General features: G+C 44.6%; 1 protein-coding gene across 1 annotated transcript; it reads left to right on the top strand.

The window, feature by feature from the left end:
* Positions 1–489: 489 nt before the first annotated feature.
* PIP4K2B (phosphatidylinositol-5-phosphate 4-kinase type 2 beta) lies at positions 490–22,742 on the top strand. The gene is made up of 10 exons (XM_069953936.1): positions 490–1,008; positions 8,570–8,667; positions 13,624–13,720; positions 14,068–14,220; positions 15,002–15,148; positions 15,241–15,279; positions 16,461–16,574; positions 17,654–17,906; positions 20,876–20,979; positions 21,064–22,742. Exons 1-10 carry the CDS (start codon positions 865–867, stop codon positions 21,142–21,144), a joined length of 1,230 nt encoding a protein of 409 aa, XP_069810037.1. The 5' UTR covers positions 490–864; the 3' UTR covers positions 21,145–22,742.
* Positions 22,743–27,667: the final 4,925 nt, after the last annotated feature.

Raw genomic sequence — 27,667 nt, 5'->3', positions numbered from 1 at the left:
TTACCCTGAGATCACAAATGATCCCCTACCCACAGGCCCACTGGGGCTTTGTCACATTGTAGCCCTAATCTGAATTGCATTCTATTATGACATGCAATGTAAACCTATGGGGCCACATGCTAAAAAAAAAATTGGAAATTTCCTTCCACATCCATGTCCACATGTTGTGCACTGAGCGGGCAGAATTAAGCAGAGCCGCCATCCCCCGGAGCCGTGCGCGGTCCACACATATTTCACGTACTCCGCTCAATCTGTCAGTCTCTCCTGGACTGTACCATTCATGCATTCTTCTAGGGGGGGAAGCAGAATGTGCTGCTGTAATTTTGTTCTTTCTCTTATTACAGTTACACCGCTTATCTGTCATTGTTCTATTATATTAATTAGTACAGAGATAAAGACAGATGGAGTCCAACGTTAATGAGGGGGAATCTGTGATGTCCGCAGTGTTGGCAATCACGTCCCCCCCTACTTTTTTTCTGAACATGTTGTGGTCCGCACCGCCCGCTGCAGGCAGCCATCTTGTCCGGAGCTGGAAAACCGGACCGGCTCTACCGGGAGCGACGGGTCGAGACTAACCGAGGACGAGGATAAGGGTGGGCGATTGCTCAGGGTTTAGGGTCAGTGCATGGCTTACAGTGACAGCATTAGCGGACTGACAGCCGGGGGGCAGCTGCACTGAGAACACCGGAGGAGCTAGCGCCACCTAGTGGTCACATCGCTGCGGCCGGACCGGAAGACTGGGGGAGAACATGAGATCCTGGTAGCTGGGGCCAATGCCCCCGGAGGGGGATCCCGGTAGCTAGATCTGTGCCAAACAGCCCCCGGGGGATCCCAGCTGAGCTTCCCGAGGAAGGATCCGCCACCATGGCCTCCAACTGCAGCAGCGCGGTGGCTGGCAGCGCCAGCAAGACCAAGACCAAGAAGAAGCATTTTGTATGCCAGAAAGTGAAGCTCTTCCGAGCCAGCGAGCCTCTCCTGAGTGTGCTCATGTGGGGGGTCAACCATACGGTAAGAGCCCCAGCATACCTGCCAGTGCATGATGGGAGTTGTAGTTCTGCACCAGCTAGGGTTCCACATGGGAGTAGTAGTGCACCAGCTGGTGGCATGATGGGGATTGTAGTATCTAATGCAGAGGTAGGGAACCTTGGCTGTCCAGCTGTTGCGGCTGTCCAGGCATGATGGGAGTTGTAGTTTGGCAAGGTTCCCTACCCCTGCTCTAATGTCTTCCCATCCTCAGCGTATGTGTCTATCCATATAATATATGGCTTCTATCTCCTCGCCCGCACCTATATTACACTCATACCTATTATAATAATGTTTATGCAATATATATATATATCTATATATATATCCATAGCAGGGAGGCGCCCATGCAGTAATCCAGAGACACACCTATCCATCTATCTGGCCCTGCTTCCTGTGTTTACTATGGCAACGGAAGCCACAAATGTGAATGATATACAATGTGTCTCCATATCCCTCTCTTTATCCCCCCGTATACTGTAGGGGGGACCATATGCCATGGGGAACGCATGGCTTCTCGTAGCAGCCAATCAGAATTCGGCTTTATATTCTGCCAGGTTGGAAGATGGAGATGTGTATAACGATGGGTTGCTATGTTGGAGTTAGGGCCCATATACATTTTGGGCCATGACCCCAATTCACACTTGAAGGTTGGAGGTTTAGTGAACAGAATGTAGTCTGCTAGTGACCATGGTCAGCCAGCACTATTCAGTCCCAAAATGATAGTGTATGTGCAGTAATGGAGGGAAGGTGGCTGGGTGTAGTCTATTATACTCCGAGGGCCTGTAGGACACCGTGGGGTATGTTCCATAGGCTTGGGATATAGGTCAACGAAAAAACGGTCGCCAACATAGCAAGTAAGGTAAATGTGATGGGAAAACAGGCTTACATGTGTCTGCAGAACTGTACGAGTTCAGCTTTGCCATTGGCTCAGCTCTCTTGGTCACTTTGCTCTTTCTTTTGCTCTCTTTGGTTCGTTCCTTCTGTTGCGGTCTCTCACAGTTTCTTTTGCACTCTCTCTCCTCCTGTGGCTTTCACTCTCTTGCGTGCTCTTTCTCTCTGTAGCTCTCACTTTCTTGCATACTTTTTATCTCTGTGGTGCTCTCTTGCACGCCCTTTCTCTCTGTCTCTCTCTTGTGCGCCCTTTCTCTCTGTCTCTCTCTTGTGCGCCCTTTCTCTTTGGCTCTCTCTCTTGATCTCTCTTTCGCGCTCTTTATCTCTTGGGCTCTCTCTCTTTCGCGCTCTTTATCTCTTGGGCTCTCTCTCTTTCGCGCTCTTTATCTCTTGGGCTCTCTCTCTTTCGCGCTCTTTATCTCTTGGGCTCTCTCTCTTTCGCGCTCTTTATCTCTTGGGCTCTCTCTCTTTCGCGCTCTTTATCTCTTGGGCTCTCTCTCTTTCGCGCTCTTTATCTCTCTTTATCTCTTGGGCTCTCTCTCTTGCGCGCTCTTTATCTCTTGGGCTCCCATTTGTGCTCTTGCTTTTTGTGGCTCTCCCTCTCTTACACACTTTTTATCTTTGTGGCTCTCTTGCACGCTCTTTATCTCAATAGCTCTCACTCTCGCATGCTCTCTGTGTCTCTCTTGTGCGCTCTTTCTCCGGCGCACTCTTTATCTCTTTGGCACTCTTGCTCTCTCTCTCTGTAGCTCTCACTCTTACGTGCTCTTTATCATTGTGGCTCTCTCTTGCATGCTCTTTATCTCTGTGGCGCCTTCTCTTGTGCGCTCTTTCTCTCTTTGGCGCACTCTTTATCTCTTTGGCGCTCTTTGTGGCTCTCTCTTGCGTGCTCTTTATTTCTGGCTTTTATTCTCTCTGGTGCTCTCTTTCCTTTGCTCGCTCTTTATTTCTCTTATTCTCTTACGTTGTTTACTATTTCTTTTACTCGCTCCCTTGTTCGTTTTCTTTTTAGCTTGCTAAAGACAACTTGTCCTTTCTCTCGCTCATTGTTGCTTACACTTTCTTGTCTCTTGCTCTCACTCCCTTGTTCACTCCTTTGCTGTCTCATTGTCTTTCTCACTTGCTTTCTCTTCAGTCAAGCCAAGATTTTGTGTGTATGGGGTGCATGGCTAATGGCTATCTTTTCTGTATGGCTACCTTTCTGCTAAGTTCGCATTTTTCTCATACTTTTTGCAGAGTTTCTAAAATGCAGGTGAGAAAGTGTTAAAGGGAACCAGTCAGCACATTTGTGCTTATTGGGCTCCCAGAATGGCTTCTCGCACCTGCCAGCTGTCTCTTCGGTGGTGTCGGGTGATCCTGGCTCTGTAGGCGTCATGTGCGGTAAAATGCATTTTAATACCGCACGCGAGGCTATGGCTGACCATGGCTGTCTGTCCTGTCAGCACGCTCTGTGGGGTGATTAACAGGCAAGGAGGCCAGCTAGCGGCACTGACAGGACAGAGAGCCGTGACTAGTCACAACCCAGATGACTAGTCCATGGCTCTCCCCCTGCCTCGTGTGCGATATTTAAATGCATTTTACCTGACATGAAGCTGGATCCTTAACACCACCAGAGAGCCAGGTGCGTGCAGGCGTTCTGTGAGCCCAGTCAGATGTGCTGATTGGTTCCCTTTTAACTTTTTTACTGTGAATTATAGTAATTTTATGATGCTTTAATTGGCCATATATTTTAACTGGACAAACAGATAGCCCATAACTGTATCATGAAACCAATAGAGATGAGTGAACCTCGAGCGCGCTTGGGTCCGTCCCACCCGAACATGCGGCAATTGATTACTGGTGGCTGCAGAAGTTAGATGTATTTGTTGCAGAAATCTCTCTGGCAGTTCCCTCCTTCTGAGGATCATCTTCTAGGAATCCATACAGACGCTTCAGAAATCTGCCAGGTGTTAACACATCCTAGGAGGAGTATACACATAGGTGGGGGGGGGAGTTAACTAAAGAACGTCCAAGGGTGGGTTCACACGTACCGTAATCACAGTTGATTTCACGCTGGGATTCCCGGTACTGTCAGTTTGTATAGGTTTACATACTCATAGCAGATTTTTCATTCCTGGTAAATACTTTACCGGGCCTGCTAATCTGGCCCTGGCTCCCTGACTTCCAGCTCAGCCAATCAGTGGCTGCGGTGGGACAGTGTACTGAGTGGGACTCCAGGAATCAGTGGACCAGTAAAGTATTCACCAGGCCATGGCGGTGAATGGGGGACTGGGTTTACATACTCGCAGCGGAATGAAAACCCATACAAACTGACAGTACCGGTAATCGCAGCGGACTTCGCTGTGGAACTCACAGCCTAAAATCCACTGAGATGCCGGTACGTGTGAAGCTACCCCAAGGGTCCTTATATGTACAGATAAATCTGTACCCCCAGATGGAGCCCTGGATACTTACTCTTTCCTGGAAGTCCCGCTCCTGGACCGTTCCAGGACGAGGATATCGCCGTCTGAAGCTGAGCGCGCTTTATGCTAATTACCAGAGGTGAGTCCGACGTCCATAGAAAATGACTGGAGCAGTCATTTTCCATAAGCGTCGAACTCATCTCTGGTGTGTGCGCGCACTGCTTCAGACGGCGATATCTCCGTCCCGGGATCGGGTCCAGGAGCGGGACTTCCAGGAAAGAGTAAGTATCCAGGGCTCCACCGGGGGGTCGGGCGGGCTCTGCCCCGACAAACCGTGTGACAGGTTCCCTTTAAGAGCTTGTGTAGTGAATGATAGGCGTTTAGACGACAAGATAAATTGCTACAAAAAAATCGTTAATACAATTGTAATCACGATTGTACATATATTGTAATTGTTCCTGTGCTGTTTGTTGTGAAATCTGCTGCCCGGTAAGACCGTTAGGAGCATTGGGGACCCGCCACAGGCCTTCCGGATTGGTGCTCGCCCCTAGTGCTCCTAACAGGTTTACCAGGCAGCGGATTTCACAACAGACAGTACGGGAAAGGCGCAGAGCATGAAGGTAAGAGACATACCTTCCTCCTCGGCGCTCCGTGCACACTCAGGAGCTATCAGCTGTGTGACTTGCCAATAGTTCCCCTTTAACCTTAAAGACATGAGAACAATTAACAATGATTTTGAGGTCAGCTCAAAAGATGCGAACAACAACATACAAACAAATTTCCGTTCACCCCTAGATGGTTGCTGCATTTACACAAGAAGATTATCGCTAAAATATGACCGGTTTTCTGCACGATAATCAGCCCGTGTAAAAGACCCCTAATAGTAAAACTCTATTGGTTGCCATAGCAACCAATCACAGCTTGGCTTTCATATCTTAACGAGCCCTGGTGAAATGGAAGCCGCGCTGTGATTGGTTGCTATAGCAACAGTTTTTACTATTTGACAGATTTTATCTCCCGTTCTTGAGATTGACCTTAAAATATCGGTTTTTACAGGCAGATAAAAAATGCCTGGAAATGATGATTTCTTTATTGTCTTTTTTTATTTAAAAAAACAAACAAAACTGGGATCAGCTGATGAGCCAGAGTTTTCTCACTCATTTGCTCATCAATGACTCTGTAAGGGTCCATTTACACAGAAAGATCATCTGACAGATTATCTGCCAAAGATTTGAAGCCAAAGCCAGAAATGGATTTGAAAAGGAAAAATCTCAGGCTTTCCTTTATGACCTGATCTCTGTTTATAGTCTGTTTCTGGCTTTGGCTTCAAATCTTTGGCAGATAATCTTTCTGTGTAAATGGACCCTTACATGGGGAGATACCGGCCTGATTTGGCAGATCATCTCTCCATGTTATAGGACCTTAAAGGGGTAGTGCACCCAAAAAAATTTCTTTCAAATCAACTGCTGCCATGAAGTGCCAGAGATTTGTAATTTACTTGTATTAAAAAATCTCAAGCCTTCCAGTATTTATCAGCTGCTGTGTGTCCAGCAGGAAGTGGTGTTTTCTTTCCTGTCTGACACAGTGCTCTCTGTTGCCTCCTCTGTCCATGTCAGGAACTGTCCAAAGAAGGAGCAAATCCCCATAGAAAACCTCTCCTGCTCTCCAGACTGGAAATAATACCACTTCCTGCTGGGCATACAGCAGCTGATAAGTACTGGAAGACTTGAGATTTTTTAATAGAAGTAAATTACAAATCTCTGGCACTTTATGGCAGCAGTTGATTTGAAAGAATTTTTTTTTTGGTGCACTACCCCTTTAAATGAACAGCTGTCCATTGCCCTTAGCAACTAATCAGAGCCCAGCTTTCTGCTGTGGTAAAATAAAGGCTGAGCTGTGATTGGCTGCTGTGGCCAACAAGGCCATCGCAAGGAGACTAATATCTGCTTGGAGATATGTCTATGGCTGGGTCCACACTGCGTTTTTGCTGTCCCTTTAACATATCCGTTTTTAAATGGTTACTTTAAACATACACAAATGCAAAAAAAAAAAATGTTAAAAAGAAAAAACAAATTCTTATAATGGAAGTCAATGGAAAAACGCATTTTATCACAAATTTTTTCCAGTAAACAGATACGTTTATTCACGACTGCAAAAATGCAGTGTAAACCCAGCCTAAGTGCCCGTTCACACTGAGCAAAAGTGGCGAAATTTCAAGCGGAGCCCACAGCACGGACGCCACTTGAAATTCCACCTGTCCCATTGATTCAATGGGATTCCTCGTGTACCTCCCTTTCAGAGCGAAACAATAAATCCCATTGAATCAATGAAATAGGCGGACTTTCAAGCAGATTCCGCCACTTTTGCTTGGTGTGAACAGGCACTAATTGTAAAATAGCCTTTGTTGCCCGTATCATACAATTCTTTTTACCAGACCTTTGACGTGTCAAAAGTTTTGCTGGTTTGGGGGGTTCAGACCCCTGCCGATGTTTACAATGAGCTGGTAGAAGCACACAGCTGAGTGCTACATCACCCCGACATTCTGCAATCTCATCTCATTGCAGCAGTTGGGCTCCATAGACTCCGGTGAAAATCCTTTTCTTCAAATCAACTGGATTTAGTTTATATAGATTTGTAATCTACTTCTATTTAAAAATCAGCTGCTGCATGTCCTGCAGGAAGTGGTGTATTCTTTTCAGTCTGACACAGTGCTCTCTGCTGCCATCTCTGTCCATGTCAGGAACTGTCCTGGGCAGGAGAGGCTTTCTATGGTCTGGACAGTTCCTGACAGATGTGGCAGCAGAGAGCACTGTGTCAGCACTGCTGGACATACAGCAGCTGGGAAGTACTGGAAGAGTGGAGATTTTAAAATACAAGTAATTTACAGATCTGTATAAACTTTCTGACACCAGTTAATTTGAAAGAAAAAGATTTTTGCTGGAGTACCCCTTTAAAATGGGGCTATTCTGCTTTGAGTTGGGATATAGAAGCCCCTAGCAGAGATTTATCCAGTGACTTGTGGGGGTCTGATCCTTTTGACTCCAACCAAATCAAACTTGTGGCATGTCAGAAGTTTTTGCAAATAACACTTTAGGGTACAAACCCACACACCGTATACACAGCAGATACGCAACAAATACGCAGCAAATACGCAGCAGATTTGTTGGTACAGATTTGATGCTGTGTTCAGTTATTTAGATATAATCTGCTCCGTATTTGTGTAAAATACGCGATTGGCGAACAGCCAATCACTGCAAATGCATGGTCACATCACTGGGGTGCCTTCACTGGGGACTCTAAAGTGGTGGTGGCTCTGGACCAGGAGCATTAGGTATAATGTAGGCTCCATTCAGGGTATGCTTACACCTTTCCTATTAAAGTTAAAGGGGTCTTCCAAGATAAAATTAACTAAAGAGATCGCCACAGGTCCATACTCCATACTCAGCTCTTTCCGGCGGCTCCATAGAGATGCAGGTCACATGCTGTACTTGTACTTGTCTCCTATCCTATGTTGGAATACCCCTTTAATAGGGAAAACCTCCAGTGTATCGGCCTCGTGTGAACATACCATCACATTAGTTATCAGTAACTTTAAAGAGGATGTACCACCAGGTACATCCTCTTTAACCTAAACCCATAGATTGATTCTATGCACCAGAAGCACAGGTGCTCAAGCACTGGAGGCTGGCCCGCCCGCCCCCAGTGGGAGGGAATTCCCTCCCCTGTATGACGCGGCTCCCTTAGAATGAATGGAGCCGCGTCATATAGGGGAGGGAATTCCCTCCCACTGGGGGCGGCCCGGCCCGCCTCCAGTGCTTGAGCACCGTCCGGTTCCGGTGCATAGAACGGCGCCGTGCACGGGAACCGGGCCTCAGTCCGAAAGACGGACTGCGGCACCGGCTTCCCCGTGCCGGCGCCGTTCGATCAGTGGGTTTAGGTTAAAGAGGATGTACCTGGTGGTACATCCTCTTTAATATGGCTTTTTCGAACACGTAACTGGGGTTGAGACGCCACTGATTTGCTAGAATGTTTTTTGTTTGTTTTTTTAATTCTAATATTGTGATTTATGACATCATCATTCACTTAGTGATGTGAGCAGAAAGCTGCAGGGGATGTGGTGTGACTCAGATCGCCATGTTGCTCTGTGCACTGCAGTATATAGAAAACAGCTTCTTTTTTTTTAAGTTGATAAAATAGCGAATGCGAAGATGATCATCCTTGTAATAAGTGTTCCCTCTTCTGCTATGTAGATCAATGAGCTGAGTAATGTCCCTGTCCCGGTCATGCTGATGCCAGATGACTTCAAAGCCTACAGCAAGATCAAAGTGGATAACCACCTATTCAACAAGTAAGTGGGGTCCTCTACCTGATCCTACCGCATCCTGCGAGGATGTAATACCGCCATACCTTGTAAAGATCCCCATACAAGGATGTACTACCGCCATACCCTGTAAAGACCCCCATACAAGGATGTACTACCACTATACCCTGTAAACATCTCCATACAAGGATGTACTACCGCCATACTCTGTAAAAGGCTGGAGAAATCATAGGTATAAAGTTCACCATACACTTTATCTGCCGACAATAATCTAAAGTTTAAGGTGAAAGGGGTCAGCCAGGATGGCAAATCACAGTCGACTCCTTTTGTTAAGTTGAGATAAGTTGCAGCGAGAGCGCACTCGCTGCAGGATACCCTTCACCATAGACCACACCAGAATGCTTTTCTTTATGGGGAGGACAGGCGGCAGACCGTCAGTTAATGAAGGTGTATGGGGATCTTAAAGGGAATCTAGCCCTCAAACCTGACCCGAGGTGCTGAGAGAGTGCTGAAGTTAGCAGGCCCCTAGTGAGCATGTTACCTTTTCTTACTGCGTCTGTGGAGTGGATTGTCTGCAATCTAGGGTCTCCTGTGAAGAAGAGTCAACGAGGAGTTGTGGTTTGGCATCTGTGCCACACTCTGGAACACCACACTACTCCTTCCTCCTTTCTTTTCTTCATGAATCATCTTCTGCTGCTTGGCCTCCTTCTTGCTTGTTCCATGTTCACATTCTACGCATGCACCACTGCTATCAAGGCTGTTCGCCATCCTGCCACTTTACACATGCACCGCTCCTCCGGGCTATGCTGCCTGTGCGGCTAGTGAAGATGGGGAGCACACAGCCTGTAATACCAGTGGCACATGCACGAACTGGCAAGATTGCACAAGCAGCATTGACAGCAGCAGTGCATGCTTGGAATGCGAAAATGGTGCAAGTGAGGAGGAGAATGGGCAGCAAAAATTATTCATGAAGGAGGAGGAGGAGGCAGCAGTGGTGAGGTGCGGCACAAATGCCAGACCACAACTGCTCTTTGACTCTTCTTTACAGTAGGAGACCTGAGATTGTGCATAATCCACTGCGCAGGCGCAGTAACAAAAGAAAACATTCTCACTAGGAGCCTGCTAACCACAGCACAGTGCCAGCACGTCGGGTCGGGTTCCCTTTACGGTACTCAACCGCACATTTACCCCCTTCAATCTCAGGTCACTTGCCCCCGAGTAAATAAAGTGGCCGCATTAAAGTGGTACTCCAGCCGAAAAAAAATAATTTGAATCAACTGGTGTCAGAAAGTGCCAAAGATTTGTAATTTACTTTTATTAAAAAATGTCCAGTCTTAAGTGCTTCTCAGCTGCTGTATGTCCTGCAGAAAGTGGTGTATTCTTTCCAGTCTGACACAGTGCTCTCTGCCGCCACCTCTTTCCATGTCAGGAACTGTCCAGAACGGTAGCAAATCCCCATAGAAAACCTCTATTGCTCATAGAATACCATAGAATGCCGCTTCCTGCAGGACATACAGCTGCTGATAAGTAGTGGAAGACTTGAGATTTTTTAAATTGAAATAAACTACAAATCTCTGGCACCAGTTGATTTGAAAGAAAACATTTTGGGGGTGAACAACCCCTTTAAGGGTCATATTGGTTAGGATGCAGGGAACATAAATTTGTCTTCCATTGTGAGCAAAGCAAACCTTTTGTGGTCTCCCTAGTCCTCGGTGACATAGCTGACGTACGGGAGACAAAATTTATATTTTTACCATTGAAGTGTTTTTTTTCTTAATAGCGCCACTCGTGGTCTTAGGCTGTGCCTGGTATTGCATCTATGCCCCATTGACATGTGGTAGCTGCAGTTGAATCAGCTGTTCTTGCCAAGAGAGGACAGCTTTCCCTCCCTGTCGTCAGTGCAGTAGATGCTGATAGGTAGTGTGCCCCTTTATATAGACAAGCAGGACAAGATTGCTGCACGTCAGATGCGACCTTTAGCGTGCTGACAGACCTGACCTCTTGTATCTGCATTGTAATTCAAATGAGGGATAGTGACACAGTGTAATGAAATGGCCTTCCTCTCATTGTTATCCTGAGATTGATGGAGGAAGACGCAGTATTACTTTGTGAGCTGTTATCTCTTATCAGACACTGTTCTGAGCTGTAAGTCCCTCCTGTCATTGGTTTTCTGCTGATGTAGCAGGCTTGGTTCCAGGTTGAGGTTTCCTCTTTTATTGCCAGGCGCCTTTTTTTTCCCCTTTTTTTTTTTTGCACTTATGTATAGGATTAGTTACTATTGAAGAGCTCTTCCTGTGGTGTATGCACATTAGAGATATGAGCAAACATATTTGGTATATGTTGTAGCGTTCCAGTCCCTATAGCAGCTCCCTGGTTGGCCATATTTGTGGTTGTGTAAAACTAGTTATCCAACGAAAATATTTTTCTTTCAAATCAACTGGTTTCATAATATTATATAGATTTGTAATGTACTCCTATTTAAAAATGAGCTGCTGCATGTCCTGCAGGAAGTGTTGTATTCTTTCCAGTCAGACACAGTGCTGTCTGCTGCCACCTCTGTCCATGTCAGGAACTGTCCAGAGCAGGAGCAAATCCCCATAGAGAGCCTCGCCTGCTCTGGACAGTTCCTGACATGGACAGAGGTGGCAGCAGAGAGAACTGTCAGACTGAAAAGAATACACCACTTCCTGCACAACACGTTTCAGGGGCATATTCCCCTTTTATCAGATGACAATGTGCACCCGAAACACGTCACTGTGAGCTGTGGAGTATCTCTGATGTTGCACCTTTTAGGAATCACAATTTATCTGCTTTGCTAAACAGGACGTTGCTACAGTTCCTTGCACCACCACTACTATAAGTATGGTAATAGACACAAGTTTTGGAGAACAACCTGTATAAAATGTAAAAAAAACCTCAATATAGAAGAGTTAAAACAAGAGGCAATTCTAATTCCAATTTTCACAAACTATAGGTTAGAGTAATATTCATACTATATTGGGATATATGTGCTCAAGCAATATTAGACCATCAGCAGATTTGGCCTTAACTACCATCTTTATGCTGACATCACCCAGCTATACACCTCTTTCCATGACATGACCCCTGCTATACACCGCTTCCCGTGACATCACCCAGCGATAAACCTCTTCCCGGGACATCACCCAGCGATACACCTCTTCCCGGGACATGACCCCAGCGATACACCTCTTCCCGGGACATGACCACAGCGATACACCTCTTCCCGGGACATGACCCCTGCGATACACACCTCTTCCCGGGACATGACCCCTGCGATACACACCTCTTCCCGGGACATGACCCCTGCGATACACACCTCTTCCCGGGACATGACCCCTGCGATACACACCTCTTCCCGGGACATGACCCCTGCGATACACACCTCTTCCCGGGACATGACCCCTGCGATACACACCTCTTCCCGGGACATGACCCCTGCGATACACACCTCTTCCCGGGACATGACCCCTGCGATACACACCTCTTCCCGGGACATGACCCCTGCGATACACACCTCTTCCCGGGACATGACCCCTGCGATACACACCTCTTCCCGGGACATGACCCCTGCGATACACACCTCTTCCCGGGACATGACCCCTGCGATACACACCTCTTCCCGGGACATGACCCCTGCGATACACACCTCTTCCCGGGACATGACCCTTAACTGTTGTTAATTTTTTTTTTTTTTTGCAGAAATCAATAGTACAGGCGATTTTAAGAAACTTTGTAATTGGGTTTATTAGCCAGAAAATGCATTTTTTATCATAAGAAAGCAGTTTGAAGCTCCTCTGCCTCTGCGTTCTGCCACTGCTCTTACATTAACGTCTGCCATAGTCAGAACTTCTCACTGCCCCCAAGACTTCTCTCGTGCTGCACTAGTTCTTTGAAACACTTTACCCAAAGACCTCAGACTAATACCCAATACTCACAGCTTCAAGTGTGCCCTTAAGACTCTTCTTTTCGCCACGCTTATAACATTCCCTAAATTTGTCTCCCCTTTTGCTATAATCTCCCTTCTGTATAGCTCAGATTGGTCCATGCACCTTTTTTTTACCTGTACAATGGTGTGTGGCTGGCTCACCCAATACTTATAGGCACTTTCTGATTCTATGTACAATGGCTGGACCATCAGCAAACAAAGCTCTTGCTGCCTCTTGTGTCTCCCCCAATCCTCCTAGTCCAGGGGTAGGGAACCTTGGCTCTCCAGCTGTTGCAAAACGACAACTCTCATCATGCAAGCTAAAGCTTTGGCTGTCCATGCATGATGGGAGTTGTAGTTTTGCAACAGCTGGAGAGCCAAGGTTCCCTACCCCTGGCCTAAGTAATGCTGTATACACCCATGTGACCGCACAGTGATCGGCCAAGCAGCTAAAACCTCATCGACACGTCTCCAGAGTTATTGCAGAAGCCCAGATTGTAAACAAAGTCATCTTACCCATGTCCTGCCAGTAGTCTGTATCCCCAACACAGCCTCTAAGGAAGCATACTTGTAGTAAAACCTGCATTGGGGATTCAGACTACTGACATATATATAAATATATAAAATATATATATATATATATATATATATATATATATATATAATAATTTTTTTTTTTATTATTATTTACATGTTGTGAGCTAATATTGACTATGCTTACATAAGGGATCTCTGTGTTTACTGCCAGTGAAGTTAGTGGCACTGGCATGAGATTACAGGTGGTGTTCTGTCGACTGGGACCGGTGTATATAACATAAGTACAGTGACTGCAGGAATAGAGCATATATAGACATCAAACACGCTGGAGCACTTGCCAAAATGCCATGGCCTGTACAAAAAGACGTTCTGTGGGGATCCCAGGAGTCAGATGCCCGCAGATCTAATAGAGATCATCAGTTATGAAAAGCTGGATAACCACTTTAAGATGTGTACGCTCTATGTTTGCAGCAATTAACCTGGTCACCTCTTCTTTCCAGAGAGAACCTGCCGAGCCGTTTTAAATTCAAGGAATATTGTCCCATGGTCTTCCGGAATCTGCGAGAGAGGTTTGGAATCGATGACCAGGATTACCAGGTAAAATATGTCAGGCCTCATAGAGATGATTGCATTACAGCTCCGCACTGGTTCAGAGTCGTCTCTGGGCCCATATGGTATGCTTCATATGGAGACCGAGAAATAAATAATAAATATATATATATATATATATATTTGTGAGGATATTCATTGCCAGATGAGAATATGCTTACAATATGTAAGAGAGCTTGCCGAGTGTCTCCATGTTACAGCATCTGATAGTAAGGAAGTATAGGGAGCTAGTGTGCTGCTGTACAGGCTCCATGCACCCACTGTTGCCATTTACATAGGGCCTTGATGTCATGTTTCAGTTATTTACAATGTCTGTCTGTCTAATTTCTTTCTAGAACTCTCTGACCCGCAGTGCACCTGTAAACAGCGAGAACCAGGGGCGGTTTGGATCGCGATTCCTCATCACATTCGACCGTCGATTTGTCATCAAGACGATATCTAGTGAAGATGTGGCTGAAATGCACAATATCCTGAAGAAGTACCATCAGGTGAATAATGTGATCCTGTCCCCGTTCTCTTATCTCCTCTGTGTACACCTTTTTCAGTCACACATGGTCAGAACAGGGTTTCAGCCTCTGGATGTCAGCAGGGTTTCTGTTTGCTGACAACAATCAGGGGTCATAAAACTGTTGAATTGATTGTAATAATTTTACCAGACAAGTAAGAGATCCCCGGCGATCTCCAGATCTGCCCTCGGCTCCCCTGGTTGGCAAGTGACCTGCGGCTCTATTCATTCTCTTTGGAGCTGCCAGAAAGAGCCCAGAGGTCGCCTTGTTGAAAGAAGAGGGGTTAGAACAAATGTGACGTAGGTGCCAGCCGGATCCGAATGGCGTCAGAGCGCCGGAATGACACAGTGCTGCGGGAAAGCGATCATCACAGGTGAGTATACATCTCAGCCTGCAGCCAGGAAGCAAGTTAAAAAAAGAAAATGGAGTGCTTCCACAGTAACGGTCTGAAAGCGGCAGTGAAGAACACTAAAAAAAATTACTCTTTCTCCAGAACCAAAATAGCTGCGTCCTCAAGGGCTTAATTGACCTTTGCCTAGAATACTGGGTCAGATTTCCAGTAACAGGAATCTGTGATCAGTGCCAAAGGGATAGAAGATTTCTTTTATCCAGCCTTTTCATGACCAGTGGTCTATAACCACCCCCGCTTTCTGATAGGACACATGCATCACATGGGTGAATGGATTTCCCCTTTAAGAAGGAAATGTATAAGCGTTGGTGTATTTTCTGACCACTGTCTAACTCGCTGTCTTTTTCTGCACAGTTTATTGTGGAGTGTCATGGTAACACGCTGCTTCCTCAGTTTCTTGGTATGTACCGACTCACAGTAGATGGAGTAGAGACCTACATGGTGGTCACCCGGAACGTGTTCAGCCACCGCCTCGGAGTCCACCGCAAGTATGACTTAAAGGTAAATGCTTACCTGCTATTATCATCATGAGTGGAGGCTCATGTGACTGTATTATCACATGTTTATGTATTCCTTTGTTTTTTTCTTCCCAGGGCTCTACTGTGTGCCGAGAAGCCAGTGACAAAGAAAAGGTAAGTAGTGAAATCTGTACTTTTACCATGGAGATAAAGAAGTCCACAGCTTAAATAATGTATTCTTGCAAAAAGGCATGAGATGTAGGATTAAAGGAATTCTGCAGGACGTTAAATGTTATACGGCATCTTACAAAAATGTATATAGTGCTGGGCACGAGGAAAAAATTGTTAAAAGAAAATTAGACTTACTCCCTGTTCCATGCAGCTACGGTTCAGCTCCATCCAGTCCAAATTATACAAATTTTAGCATAAGGCTGAAATATCACTTTAGGGTACATTCAGATGTGCAGATTTCACACTGCAGGAAAAAGGTAGTTTCAATTTGGTGGAAGAGGGATGACAACTATTGGTTCCCTTTAAAGGGGTCAGCCCAGAGACCACCGTCTGATCACCAGTTAATTCCATGTCTGTTAGGGCCCTATTCCACCAGACGATTATCGTTAAATTGTTCGAATCTAAACGATAATCGTTTGGTTGAAATGCAGTTAACGATTAACGAGAAATCGTTGATCGCTTTATAAGACCTGGACCTATTTTTATCGTTGCTCGTTCGCAAATCATTCGCATTGAATAAGACAGCGTTCGGTCATTCAAAATAGATACGAACGCAATAGCGAATAAATAGTGAAGAAAAAACTATCGCAATTACGATCATAAGTAACGATTATCGTTCCATGGAAATGAGTGAACGTTTTCAGGTCTTTCACAATAGTGGTTGTTTGAGATCGTTAATGATTATGCAAACGATAATCCTCCGGTGGAATAGGGCCCTAAGATTGACAATGATTGCTGACTGCTTAGGGGTCATTCACGTGCCGTGCATGGTCCATAAGTACAGACGATGTGCTACACAATGGACTGATGCTGGAAGCGCCAAAACCTTTTAAATTTTTGCGCTGCTATACTGCCATGTTTTTCTAAGCCTGGACAAACCCTTTAATGGAATATAATTATGATCTAGCTTGTGAATAGGGGATCAGTGCTTATAGCCAACCCCTTTAAACCCTAATAACCCATCCCACCAGCAGGAAATCTTCTGCTCAGTAGTTTAGCCATCATTGTTAAATGCCCATTTTATTGTGTGTATTTATTATCAGGTAGTATTTTATGCTAAGCCTCTTATATTAGGAAAACTCTAGTATGATTATTCTTCACTTGCCAATCCCTCCAATCCACAGGCCAAGGATCTACCCACGTTTAAAGATAACGATTTCTTGAATGAAGGGCAGAAGTTGCATGTGGGCGAGGAGAACAAGAAGATTTTCCTGGAGAAGCTGAAAAGAGATGTGGAGGTGAGATCTCATTATCCGAGTGTGCCAGAGACCTGAAATGCATTTGTGGTCTCATCATAACCTTATTTTCTGATAAATGAGCAGATTAAGTCTCATATTCCAGTAAGCGTGGTAGGGCCATGGCATTCATTATCCAGTAAATATGTTTCCTGATCTGCTGTTCACCTTGTAATACACCATCATACCCCGGCATCTTGGTTATAAAGGGACCGGATATGTCTGCTGTGGCAAAGAGCATAAACTCTTTTCAGTAACTGCACTAAAGACTGGAGAGGATTTTTCTGGGCATAAATGTTTTTCTTGTAAACGATAAAAAAATTAGTACTCACCTACCCCAATCCCTCACCGCTCCCATACCGGGAGCTCTCCACTTCTTCCTGCAATGTTTTGTGTGTGCAGGGAATCAATGAGGGGAGGGGAGATCGTCACACTGGGGGCCAGCGGGCTTTATGCCGAGCTGGTGCTAGGGAATAAACCGATGCTGTGCACAGGAATAAAAAAAAAAAAGGCCGCCGCATCGGCGCCAGTCTATTCATGTAAAAAAAAAAAAAAACACAAAGCGATGTAACTGGTGGTACATTTGCTTTAATGTTATCAATGTTTGACTTTGTTTAATTTTGTATTGATAAAGAATTAATATAATCTAAGATCTCCTTTTGCTGTAAGTGAATGCAAAGGGTTATTTTCATAAAAAAAAAAAAAATTGACATGTCTGGTATACGTCAAAAGTTTTGATTGGCCGGGGTCTCCAACTGGGAAAAGGGCATGGTTGTGAGTTTCACTCTCTGGCTTGGCACTCGATCTGACTTATTGCGGGAGTCGGGCTCTATAGACTTACAATGGAGCCCATCTCCTGCCTTTGGATTGATTGAGCACAATGTCGGGGAGTAAAGCAAGCTTATCCCAGCTATATCTAGTGATCGGTGGGGAGACACCAACTAATCAAAACATTTGACGTGTCTGCAGGAGTAATGCTTTCGGCATACTTATTTAGGACACCATCTAGTTATATGCGTTCAGGTTATTACAGTAAATTATTAAGTGTTCACAGCTGTAATGGCCAACCATTTGTTCCGCAGTTCCTGGCTTTACTTAAGATCATGGATTACAGCCTCTTGGTGGGCTTACATGATGTGGATCGGGCAGAGCAGGAAGAGATGGAAGTAGAGGAACGGGCCGAGGAAGAGGAGTGCGAAGATGGCACTGGCAACCCCATATGTTCGTATGGCACTCCTCCAGATAGTCCAGGGAACCTGCTTAACTGTCCTCGATTCTTTGGGCCTGGTGAATTTGACCCGTCCGTGGATGTTTATGCATTGAAGAGCCATGATAGTGAGTATGACCACATCCCCACTTATGTTTCGATTCCACTTCTGTTTTATTCTACTGGATATACTTCCATTATATTCATGTTTTTTTTACAGTACAAAATGCAATTAGCATACGGTGTTCCATTAACACCTTCCCCCTGGATGTGTTTCAGGCTTTAATGACCAAGTTATTTTTTCCATTTTTAATTTTAATAGCCATACCTCCTTTTTTTTTTTTTTTTTTCTTTTTTTTTTAACAACTTTTTTTTTTTTTTTTTTACACTGAGCTGTGTGGATGCACATTTTTATTGTAACATTTGTAGTATTTATTGGTAACATTGCAGAGTACATTTATTATTATTTCTCTGTATTTAGGAAACGCATCAACAAAATGCACTCGTTATAAAAATAATTTTTTTTGTTCCATGTGAGGGCCAGTTCACACAGAGCAAAACTGGCGGAATTCTGCGGCCAGCCTCCGTGTCATACTGGCAGTCTATGGGAGGGTTCATGCACCTCCTCTCTCCGTGCCAATTCTTCCGCGCGGAGAGAATAGGCGCACAAGCCTCCCATAGACTGCCAGTATGACACAGAGGCTGGCGGGATTCCGTTGTGGAATTCCTCCTGTTTTACTCTGTGTGAACTGGCCCTATTTTCCCATACATAAGCCTTCAGTACCCATCAGTTACATTACCAGGATGGGGTCACTCATCTGCAGAAATTTAGCTGATGACACAAAAGTGTACAATAGGGTTGATACTCCTAAAACAGTCTGTGTAATGGAAAATAGTTAAAGCGTATGTACTGATTCGCTTATGTACCAATTCGCTTACAGTCTGTGCCAGCTTAGAAATCCCGTTGGTGCGGTGCATTTTTTAAAACTGTACATGGTTCTCACGTTCTGTGCCATTTTGTGCATGTGCACTTTGGCCCGCTCTATGAAGTTGCAGCAGGCCCAGCACCCCCAGTGCAACGATATCCACTCCCCTGTGCACTTGAAGAAAATGGCGCCATTTGCGGGAACCAGGTGACGTTTTTTTTTTTAAAAAGTACTGCCATCTCCGCGCCATGGGTGACTGGGTATAGTAAAAAAAAAAAATCTGTAGTAAATTGGTACATTCGCTTTAAGCTTTGCTAGATAAGTGGTCAAAACAATGGTAACTGCAGTTCAATGTTTACAAATATAAAAAAATGCACTTGGGGTGGAGAAATTCTTTATTTGAGGATCATATCGGCAGTTCTGTGTTGGCAAAGACTTGAAGAGAAGGATTTTAGAGGTAGTGAGTCACCAGGGAAAGCTGATGGTATGCTGGGCTGTATATATATAATGGTATGCTGGGCTGTATATATATAATGATATGCTGGGCTGTGTGTGTGTGTATGTATGTATGTATATATATAATATATACACTCACCGGCCACTTTATTAGGTACACCTGTCCAACTGCACGTTACCACTTAATTTCTAATCAGCCAATCACATGGCGGCAACACATTTAGGCATGTAGACATGGTCAAGACAATCTCCTGCAGTTCAAACCGAGCATCAGTATGGGGAAGAAAGGTGATTTGAGGGCCTTTGAACGTGGCATGGTTGTTGGTGCCAGAAGGGCTGGTCTGAGTATTTCAGAAACTGCTGATCTACTGGGATTTTCACGCACAACCATCTCTAGGGTTTATAGAGAATGGTCCGAAAAAGAAAAAACATCCAGTGAGCGGCAGTTCTGTGGGCGGAAATGCCTTGTTGATGCCAGAGGTCAGAGGAGAATGGGCAGACTGGTTCCAGCTGATAGAAAGGCAACAGTGACTCAAATAGCCAACTGTTACAACCAAGGTAGGCAGAAGAGCATCTCTGAACGCACAGTACGTCCAACTTTGAGGCAGATGGGCTACAGCAGCAGAAGACCACACCGGTGCCACTCCTTTCAGCTAAGAACAGGAAACTGAGGCTACAATTTGCACAAGCTCATCGAAATTGGACAGTAGAAGATTGGAAAAACGTTGCCTGGTCTGATGAGTCTCGATTTCTGCTTGTACATGACAATGAGTTCACTGTACTCCAATGGCCTCCACAGTCACCAGATCCCAATCCAATAGAGCATCTTTGGGATGTGGTGGAACGGGAGATTCGCATCATGGATGTGCAGCCGACAAATCTGCGGCAACTGTGTGATGCCATCATGTCAATATGGACCAAAATCTCTGAGGAATGCTTCCAGCACCTTGTTGAATCTATGCCACAAAGAATTGAGGCCGTTCTGAAGGCAAAAGGGGGTCCAACCCGTTACTAGCATGGTGTGCCTAATAAAGTGGCCGGTGAGTGTGTGTGTGTGTGTGTGTGTGTGTGTATATATAAAATTAAATAAATAAATAAATTTTATTTATTTATTTATTTATTTATTGGTATGCTGGGCTGTATAGCTGGAGGCATAACCAGTAGGAAGAGGGAGATTGTGATCCTGCTGTATAGAGCTCTAGTGACATCACATCTGGAATACTGTGTCCTGTTCAGGAGACCTCACCTACAAAGAAAATATTGACAAAATAGAACGGGTCCAGGGACAGGCTACAAAAATGGTGGAGGGTGTAAAACATTATAGGAAAATTCTTTAAATTTGTTAAAATGTCTGAATAAGATTCAGGAGGTAAGTGTTTTTAATAAGAAACTGAGAATAAGGGGATACAGTCTGAGGTTAGTTGTGGGAAAGATCAGAAACAACAAACAAGAAAATATTCCTTTAATGAAAGAGTAGTAGATGCTTGGAACACACTTCCAGCAGATGTGGTTGGTAAATTTACAGTCAGTAACAGTAAACCTACCTGGGATAAACATATATGGTATCTATGCTTAGATGATATAAGGGCAGATTAGACAAAGCAGGTGTTTTTTCTGCCAGCAATCATCTATGTCATTCCCCAGAGGGGGAGACTGAGCTGTGAACATCACCTATTCATCTAAGCTCTCATCACTTGCTTTGTGTGTCCTGAAAGGTGCCCCTAAGAAAGAAGTCTATTTCATGGCAATCATTGATATCCTGACGCCATACGATGCCAAGAAGAAAGCTGCGCATGCCGCCAAAACGGTCAAACACGGGGTAAGCTGGAGCCATACATTCTTCCAACTAAACTCAAGACCATCTCCCACCTGTTTCCACCTAACGTTCCCTTGTGTCTTACAGGCCGGAGCAGAAATCTCCACGGTGAATCCGGAGCAGTATTCCAAACGCTTCATCGAGTTTATGTCCAACATCCTCGCATAGCTCTCTGCACTTTTCCCCAGTACATGTGCCCAGAGAGATTAGCCTCATGCTCCTGGTGTGTCTGTATGTGAGTGTGCGTGTGTCCAAGCGTCTGCATGAGTGTGAGTGAGCTGGTCTGTGCTGCATGCCCATCCTATTTGTATTCCCTCCCATTTTGCTAAAAAAAAAAAAAAAAAAAAGATCAAGTGTCTTTATCCTTCTCCTCAGTTTTAGATTTGTTATACTGAATCTAAAGGTCACAAAGACGGGCGGGTTACCGGGAAGTCGCAGTGAATGTCAAGTTTAACACCCCCCCCCCCCTTCCTCCCCCCAGACCTTACACTCCTTAAGTATTTTGTACTGTGCTCCTGCTCAGTGAGCAGTACACATCCTCGCTGTTACAGAGCTCCTTCCACGAGCTGCCATTCCGGTATTACGGGCTTCAGCATTAATGCACTATTTATTACCATGAAGGTGGAACGACCCCATGTAAAGTAGATTCCCCCCATGTTACCTATAGTGTATCAGATCATGCATGTCCTTTTGCAACTGTTAAAACTACTATGGCTTCCACTGCCTGGTGACTGAGCCTCAAGTCTATAGGATTCTGTCACTGGAGAGAAGCACTGGAGGTGGTAGGATGAGACAGTAAGATTTGTAACTGGAGCAAATAGCAGTATTGTGCAACCACTATGTGTGCGAGGCCTCTCCTGCCGAGGCGCTTGCTATGGGTCACAGCACATATGCTGCTTGTACTGCCTATTTTTTTACTATCTCTATTATTCATGTGAACTAAATCTGGGCCAGGAGCAAGATATAGACGAGTATTACCGAGATCCGTGTTCTCTGCAGCCACAAAAAGCACAAGTTACTGAGCCAAAAGCCTCCACAGCTCTTTACTAGGGTCCACAACACACCCAACATATAGCAGTACCCTCACAGGTACAAATCAAAGATATATTAGTGTCGATTGTAGGTTGTATATAAGGTCCATAACACATTTTTTTTGGAGCGGCCAGGCCAGTGCACCCTATAACCATATAGCAGCCAGTTTCATAGTCATAGACCTGTAAAGTACTTGGGAATCTCCGTATTCTTCCAAGGATTACCTTAAAGCAGGGATAGGGAACCTCTAGCCCTCCAGCTGTTGCAAAACTACAATTCAGAATTGTAGTTTTGCAACAGCTGGAAGGCAGAAGGTTCCCCCTCCTTGCCCTAATGTATCACCCATCCATAGCATAGGTAATAAAGGAATTGCTAGGACCCCCCACCACCTTGGATTCCATATAAATGGAGGGGCAGTCACCCGCCGTTCCAGTCGCTCGCTATAGGACTGTCTACTACCTCAGCCAATCCCATAGAGAGTGAATGTAGTGGCAGTGTGCACTCACAGAGGGATGCAATTCACACTACTAAAAGAGAATAGTGTAAAATATCAGCTTTCTTCTACATATTTTGCAGTTTAACGAGCAGTCATTACCCCCTTAGGCTACACAGCAACTTTGGCCACAACATTGGTTGCATAGCCAAAGATCACTGTGTTACACTGAATTGATTCTGCTACTTGACACCTAAGGAGGGAGATTTATCAAACATGTTGTAAAGTGAAACTGGCTCAGTTGCCCCTAGCAACCAATCAGATTCCACCTTTCATTTTCCAAAGAGTCTGTGAGGAATGAAAAGTGGAATCTGATTGGTTGCTAGGGGCAACTGAGCCAGTTTCACTTTACAATATGTTTGATAAATTATTTGTGACCCTGTTTACTTACAGCCTATGGCGGTATGCATGTGTCCCGGACTCCCTAGGGCTGTATCCAACTTCTTCAGCCAAATGCCAAACAATCAGGCTCGAGTTGCACTCTTCTCTACTGCTGACAAATGACAGCCGCACGAATGATCCAGCAATCATTAGTAAGGCCGTCCCCGCACAGTAGTCCAGTCTTGTAAATGAGCGCTGATCTGTGAGATCACACTTGTTTATGTCGGCAATCTAATAGGGCCTTCAACCTCAAGGCAGCTTCCCCTTTGCATGGATCACTAGTTGTCTGGTCATTTCCTTGGCAGGGAATGAAAGGGGTTAACAAGGATTAAAAAAACATAGCTGCTTTCTTCCAGAAACAGCGACACTCTTGTCCTCAGTTTGTGTGCGATACTGCTGCTCTGTGAATGGATCTGAGCTGTAATACCACACACCACCTGAGGACAGAGGGTGGTGCTGTTTTGGGTAAAAAAAAAAAAAAGACCCTTTGGAGACATCCGAACCAATACACTTCAGGTTTAATGGACAGATACAGATGCTTTTTAACAGCACTTCTCCCTCTCGATCCCATATACTGTAGTAGACCATATGGAGAGGGCTTGTCCCAAGTATAAAATCTGAATTACGTATCTTACAATGCTTTGGACCCTAGTGGAGTGTGGCTGCTGACTGCAGAAGACCATGCGATCTTGGGCTGCACTTAGTCAATGCAGAAAGGATTCTAAAGTTACTTCAGTCACGTATATACAGTTTCTTCCCATTACCAGTGATCTATTACTACTCTGCCTGGCAGGTAACCCTACTCTTGCCATAACCCCTCGTCCCCCAATTGTTTGTCTCCTAGCGCCCCCCCCCCCCTCCCTCCAGATCTAGAACTGGTTTAATAGAAGTGTTCTGTAATCTGTTTACATATGAGGTAGCATTCTGTTACAAATGCTAATTGTTTTGACAGTATTGTTTTATTAATGCAATTATTATTTTTTTTTTGTTATTTTTAAGTAAAGAAAAAAAGGGATTTTCTTTTTCTGGTCAATTTCTCTCCTAGGTGTAGAGTTCGGGGGTCTACGCTCCTCATTCACTGCGCAGTGTTCTGCCATGCAGTCTCTGGGGGGCGCCAAGGCTTCTCGAACTCTGATTAGGTCATCTTTTTATTCATTGAATATCTGTATTTAAGAATATTACTCCTGGTATATATGGTTGTCTGACTTTTTATTTTTACGATCTGTGGTTTGAATGCCGCTGTCCTCCTTAGCATTGTTTTAAACGGGGGGCTAAAAAGTACGTAGACAATTTTACAGTTGCTCAACAAAAAAAAAAGAAAAAACGGACTGGAGATTAGTGGGAATATTTTCCGCGTTCCTGCACCGACAATGTCACGTATTCACAGGGAAGGGGTTAATATTCCCACAGACAGAAGTTTTTGCCAAATTTTTGTTTTCCTTCATCAAATGTAAAACTTGTCAATAAAAGTGAGTGTTCTTGGTTATTCTTGTATCACCTTTGCTTGGTATTTGGGAATAAAAAAGGGGGGGGGGGGGGGGGGGGGAAACACTGCGGCTTTCTTTTAGAAAAAAAAAAAACACCACCAGAGCAGACCATAGGTTGTATCTAGTATTGCGGCTCACCTATAATCAAGTGAATTTCCTAATTCTGGGGAAAAAATTAAACTTTAAGCATATCATTCACACAATCATTTCTTCTATCTTCTATTAAAAGTAAGTATAAAACAGAAACTGCATAAGCTGATATTTTATATACATCAGAGTTGGTAAAGATCTTGTCCAGGATTATAAAAAAAAAATAAAAAAAAAATTGGCTCCTTTCTCCCACAACAGCACCACTCTTGTCTCCAGGTTGTGAGTGGTATTTCAGCTTGGCTTGATCACTTAAATGGACCTTAGCTGTATTGCCAAACAAACTGAAGACTGGGGCTGTTTCTGGAAGAAAGTAGCTGTGTTTATCTAATCCTGGTTAACCTCTTTGGGTTTTCAAGGATTTTTACAGTGCTGGCCTATGTTCAAGATAGGCCATTAGTGTCGCTTAACTGATCGTGAAGTGACGATTTCTTTTTCTTTTAAATGATAGGCATTTAGACAAGAAGATAAACTTTTATGAAAAGTCATTAATGCGATCATAATACGACTGTATATGGTCTGTGAATATTTGTGATTGCATTCGTATCTATATATCGATGAGTGTTTACACTGATGACTTGAAGATTAACAATGGCTTTGAGGTCAGCTTAACCCTTTAAGGACGGGGCCACTTTTCGTTTTTGCGTTTTCGTTTTTTCCTCCTTGTGTTTAAAAGGCCATAGCACTTGCATTTTTCCACCTAGAAACCCACATGAGCCCTTATTTTTTGCGCCACTAATTGTACTTTGCTATGACAGGCTGAATTTTTGCATAAAGTACACTGCGAAACCAGAAAAAAATTCAAAGTGTGGTGAAATTGAAAAAAAAAAAACGCATTTCTTTTATTTGGGGGGATTGTGTTTTTACGCCATTTGCCCTGGGGTAAAACTGACTTGTTATGCATGTTCCTCAAGTCGTTACGATTACAATGATACAATAAAAGTTATACATGTTCTATATCTGATGGCCTGTAAAAAATTCAAACCATTGTTAACAAATATACGTTCCTTAAAATCGCTCCATTCCCAGGCTTATAACGCTTTTATCCTTTGGTCTATGGGGCTGTGTCAGGTGTCATTTTTTGCGCCATGATATTTACTTTCTATCGGTACCTTGATTGCGCATATACGACTTTTTGATCGCTTTTTATTACATTTTTTTCTGGATTTGATGCGACCAAAAATGTGCAATTTTGCACTTTGGGATCAGGAATGTTATTAATTAATAGTTTGGGCGATTACGCACGTGGCGATAGCAAACATGTTTATTTACTTTTATTCAAAACCTGGGAAAAGGGGGGTGATTCAGACTTTTATTAGGGGAGGGGGCTTTTTTCTTATAACAATTTTTTTTTTTTTTACACATATAATAGAAGCCCCCCTGGGGTTAGGGTTATTCCCCCTGGGGGACTTCTAGTATATACACTTTGATCTCTCATTGAGATCTTTGCTGTATAGTTATACAGCAAAGATCAATGAGATCGGTACTCGTTTGCTTTCGGCTGTTGCAGCCGAAAACAAACGAGTGCCGAGTCGGGGACGGCGCCATCTTGGAGCGGTCCCCGGCCGGCTTCAGTGACTGATCTGTCCCGGAGGAGCAATCTCCCCCACTAGACACCAGGAAAATGCTGCATCCAGTAATCGGATGCAGCTGTCATGTTTGACAGCTGCATCTGATTACTGTATTAGGGACACGGCGATCGGACCGTGCCCGCTAATACCCACGGTCCTGGGCTACAAGGGGCACCCGGGAACCGCGGCGGTTCATAGCGGGGTCGCTGCGTGGCCACGCTCTGAACACCTCTGACGTCATGCGTCCTTAAGAGGTTAAAGTGTAACTCAGTAGATCAGTAGAATAAGCGATTTTAAGAAACTCTATAATAGGTTTTATTAGGCAAAAAAGCCTTTGTCCTCAAAAAGCAATTTCCCAGCCTCCCCCCTCACTTATCTGTGCATTATCAGGCAAATCCATCTTCATTACAAAGAAGCAAGTGAAGATGGGTTCTGCTGTATCCATTATATCCTATGGAGAGGGGAGGGGCTGAGGGAGATGAGTGAGCAGGAAGAGACATGAAGGTCAGCTGTTTGTACATTCTGGACACTTAAAACGCTGGATTCAGAGGTCAGTGCTTATATAGGAATTTGGTTAGAGAAGTTTGCAGGGTGTTGTGCAGGACTGCTCCATGCTCACTCACTCACTCCTCTGGACCCCTCCCCTCTCGATAAAGCATAATAGACACAGAAATCCTGCTTCTTCTGAAGTGAGGGGGGACCTAGGACAACAGCTTTTTCAGTACAGAAGGAAACTCTTTTGCTAAATAAAACCTATTAGTTTCTTAAAATCATTTGTTATTGTTTTCAGAAAAATGACCCTGAAATAAAAGTTAACGTGACTGTACCACCAGGCCCAGGCTGAAGCACTTGAGGCGGGCCGACCTATCCCCAGTGGGAAGAAACCCCAGCCCCTCCATGACGTGACTATTAGAATCAATGGAATCCTATCGTAAAGGGGCTGGGGTTTCCTCCCACTAAGGGTGGGTTGGCCTGCCTCCAGTGCTTCAGCCTGGGTCTGTTGGTACAGTCACTTTAAGCTAAGAACAGTTAAGAAATAAACCATGTAGGAAGGAATTTTTGTTTAAAAGTTGATTGTTGCAGCAAACACATGGCCACTTTCCCCCTACTGTTGTCTGCAGATTGGGTGGGGTTTTGAAACTCAGTTCCATTGAAGTAAATGGAGCTTAATTGCAAACCGCACCTGAACTGGAGTCAACAGTAGGGGGAAAAGTGGCCATGTTTTTGTAGCGCTGGATAACCCCTTTAATGATTTTTTGCACAATATTCGGCCCATGTAAAAGGTCCTTAAAGGGTAGGGTGCCAACACCCAGGACGTCAGAGGTCCGGCAGAACCACAGCTCGACTACATACACAATTAATGAGACCGGAAGCAGATAGTACCATTCACTGTGTAGTGGCCATGCCTAGTTGGTGCAGCTCTCACTCACTTTGTGCCCATTGAAGTAAATGAGAGCTGAGCTGCAGTAACCCATGGCCTCTTTCATTGTGTATACGCCAGAGCAGCAGCTATGCCAAACAGCTGATTGTCATAAATGCCGAGTGTTGTCACGCCATTGATCAGACACTGCCTATCCTCA

The sequence above is a fragment of the Dendropsophus ebraccatus genome, chromosome 14 (genome assembly GCF_027789765.1).
Source record: "Dendropsophus ebraccatus isolate aDenEbr1 chromosome 14, aDenEbr1.pat, whole genome shotgun sequence".
NCBI classification, from domain to species: Eukaryota; Metazoa; Chordata; class Amphibia; order Anura; family Hylidae; genus Dendropsophus; species Dendropsophus ebraccatus.
The sequence above is the reverse complement of the archived record's forward strand: the minus strand, read 5'-3'. Positions and strand labels throughout refer to the sequence as shown.